General features: G+C 62.5%; 1 protein-coding gene across 1 annotated transcript in view; it reads left to right on the top strand.

The window, feature by feature from the left end:
- Nucleotides 1–8: 8 nt before the first annotated feature.
- ETH_00039765 (cyclin H, putative) overlaps nucleotides 9–1,878 on the top strand; it is a gene marked incomplete at both ends in the record, with an annotated part of 2,054 nt that continues 184 nt past the window's right edge. The window contains 2 exons of the mRNA XM_013374885.1: nucleotides 9–1,093; nucleotides 1,327–1,847. Coding sequence (XP_013230339.1) covers nucleotides 9–1,093; nucleotides 1,327–1,847 — 1,606 coding nt within the window. The remainder of the gene's footprint in view (nucleotides 1,094–1,326; nucleotides 1,848–1,878) is intronic.

Raw genomic sequence — 1,878 nt, 5'->3', positions numbered from 1 at the left:
AGGGGCAGCAGCAGCAGCTGCAGCAGCTGCAGCTGCGAGTGGATTCGCTGCAGCAGCAGCTGCAGCAGGAACGCCAGAAGGCCCGAGATGAGGCTGCAGCGCTGCAGCAGGAGACAGCAGCCCTCAGGCAGCAGCTGCAGCAGCAACAGCAGCTGCAGCAGCAAGATAACGGAGAGCATGGGCAGCAGGAGCGGCAGCATTTGGTGGAGCAGCTACAGCAGCAGCAGCAGCAGATCAAGCTGCTGCAGCAGCAGCTTGAGGAGAAGCGGCAAGCGTCAGCTTCTGCGGTGGACGCAGAATTCAATGGACAGCAGCAGCAGCAGGACTTGAGGCAGCAAGTGGAGCAGCTGCAGCAGCAGCTTGCAAGCCAGGGCCAGCAACTGGAGGAAAAGGAGCAGCAGCTGCAGCAGCTGCAGCAGCAGCTGCAGCAGCAGACCGAGAAGGCGGCGCAGCAGCAGCAGCAGCTGCGCGAGTACGAGCGGAAGAGTGCTGCCGCTGCTGCAGCCAGCAGCAGCAGGAGCAGCAGCAGCAGCAGCAGCAGCCTGGCGAAGTCTCTGCAGACGCTGCAGCAGGAAATAGCCCGCATTCGGCTGCAGCACGAAGCCGCGCTGCAGTGTCTGGGCAGCTCTGCTGCTGCTGCTGACCAGGGCACAGCAGCAGCAGCAGCAGCAGCAGGGCAGCAGGCGTTCGACGACATTGGAAATATAATCCAGGGCATGCAGCGAGAGCAGCAGGAGCAGCAGCAGCAGCAGCAGCAGCAGCCGCACCTGCTGCAGCCGCTGCAGCAGCCGGGAAGCCCCTGCAGCAGCGTGGCCTGCAGCACGAGGGTGCGGTCGCGGCGCAGCAGCATCGTGAGCAGCAGCAGCAGCAGCAGCAGCTGCATCTCTTCGATGCTGACAGCAGTGCAGCGCATGCAGGAGATTTACACGAAAGCAACAGCAGCAGAAGCAGCAGCAAGGCAGCAGCAGCAAGGAGCCAGGCAGCTAAACCGCAGCAGCTTCTCTGTCTTGTCCAGCCGCTTCCCCGCGCTGCCGCTGCTTTCTGCTGCTGCTGCAGCAGACCCCAGCCGCCCCTCAACGCCTTCCCACCTCAGGTAGCTGCTGCTGTTGCTGCTGCTGCTGTTGCTGCTGCTGCTGATCTGGCTGGTGTCTTCGTTTGTGCTGCTGATGCCGCTGTTTGATGCTGACCCTGCTGCTGCTGCAGCTCTTCTGATTGCTACTGCTGTTTTTGTGACTGCTGCTGCTGTTGTTGCTGCTGTGATGGTTTCTGCTGCTGTTTCTGTGATTGCTGCTGCTGCTTCTGCTGTGATTGCTGCTGGTGCTGCAGCGTTGCTTCGCTTCCGGTGAATGTCCAAACGCCTGCTACCCGCATGTGGGGCAGCGCACATCCCGTGCTGCAGCAGCAGCTGCAGCAGCAGCCGCAGCAACACCAGCAGCAGCCGGAGCTCCAGCAGAAGCAGCAGCAGCAAAAGGCGCAGCAGCAGCAGCAGCAGCAGCTATGGGAAACGCCACAGACCCCTCCGCCGCTGAGCGTATCGAGCGTAGCTTCCGGAGACTTCAAGCAGCAGCTGCAGCAGCCGCAGCAGCAGCAGGATCCGCAGCAGCAGCAGCAGCAGCCGGAGCAGCAAACCACTTCGAGTATTTCCTCGCTGCAGCGGCCGCAGCAAGGCTCTGTCACGACAGCAGGAACAGAAGGGCCTTTGGGCCTCAGCAGCAGCAGCAGCACCGCTTCCCCGCCCTTGTTCGCGCAGCAGCAGCAGCAGCTGCAGCAGCAGCTGCAGCACTACGACCAGCAACAGCAGGAGCCGATGCAGCCCTTCGTATGGGAACACCGGCTGCTGCCTCCAAGTGTCTCGTCTACAAGCCCTAGCCAGACAGG

This window comes from Eimeria tenella, genomic scaffold, assembly GCF_000499545.2.
Source record: "Eimeria tenella Houghton genomic scaffold, Eth_scaff2343, whole genome shotgun sequence".
Lineage (NCBI taxonomy): Eukaryota > Apicomplexa > Conoidasida > Eucoccidiorida > Eimeriidae > Eimeria > Eimeria tenella.
The sequence above is the reverse complement of the archived record's forward strand: the minus strand, read 5'-3'. Positions and strand labels throughout refer to the sequence as shown.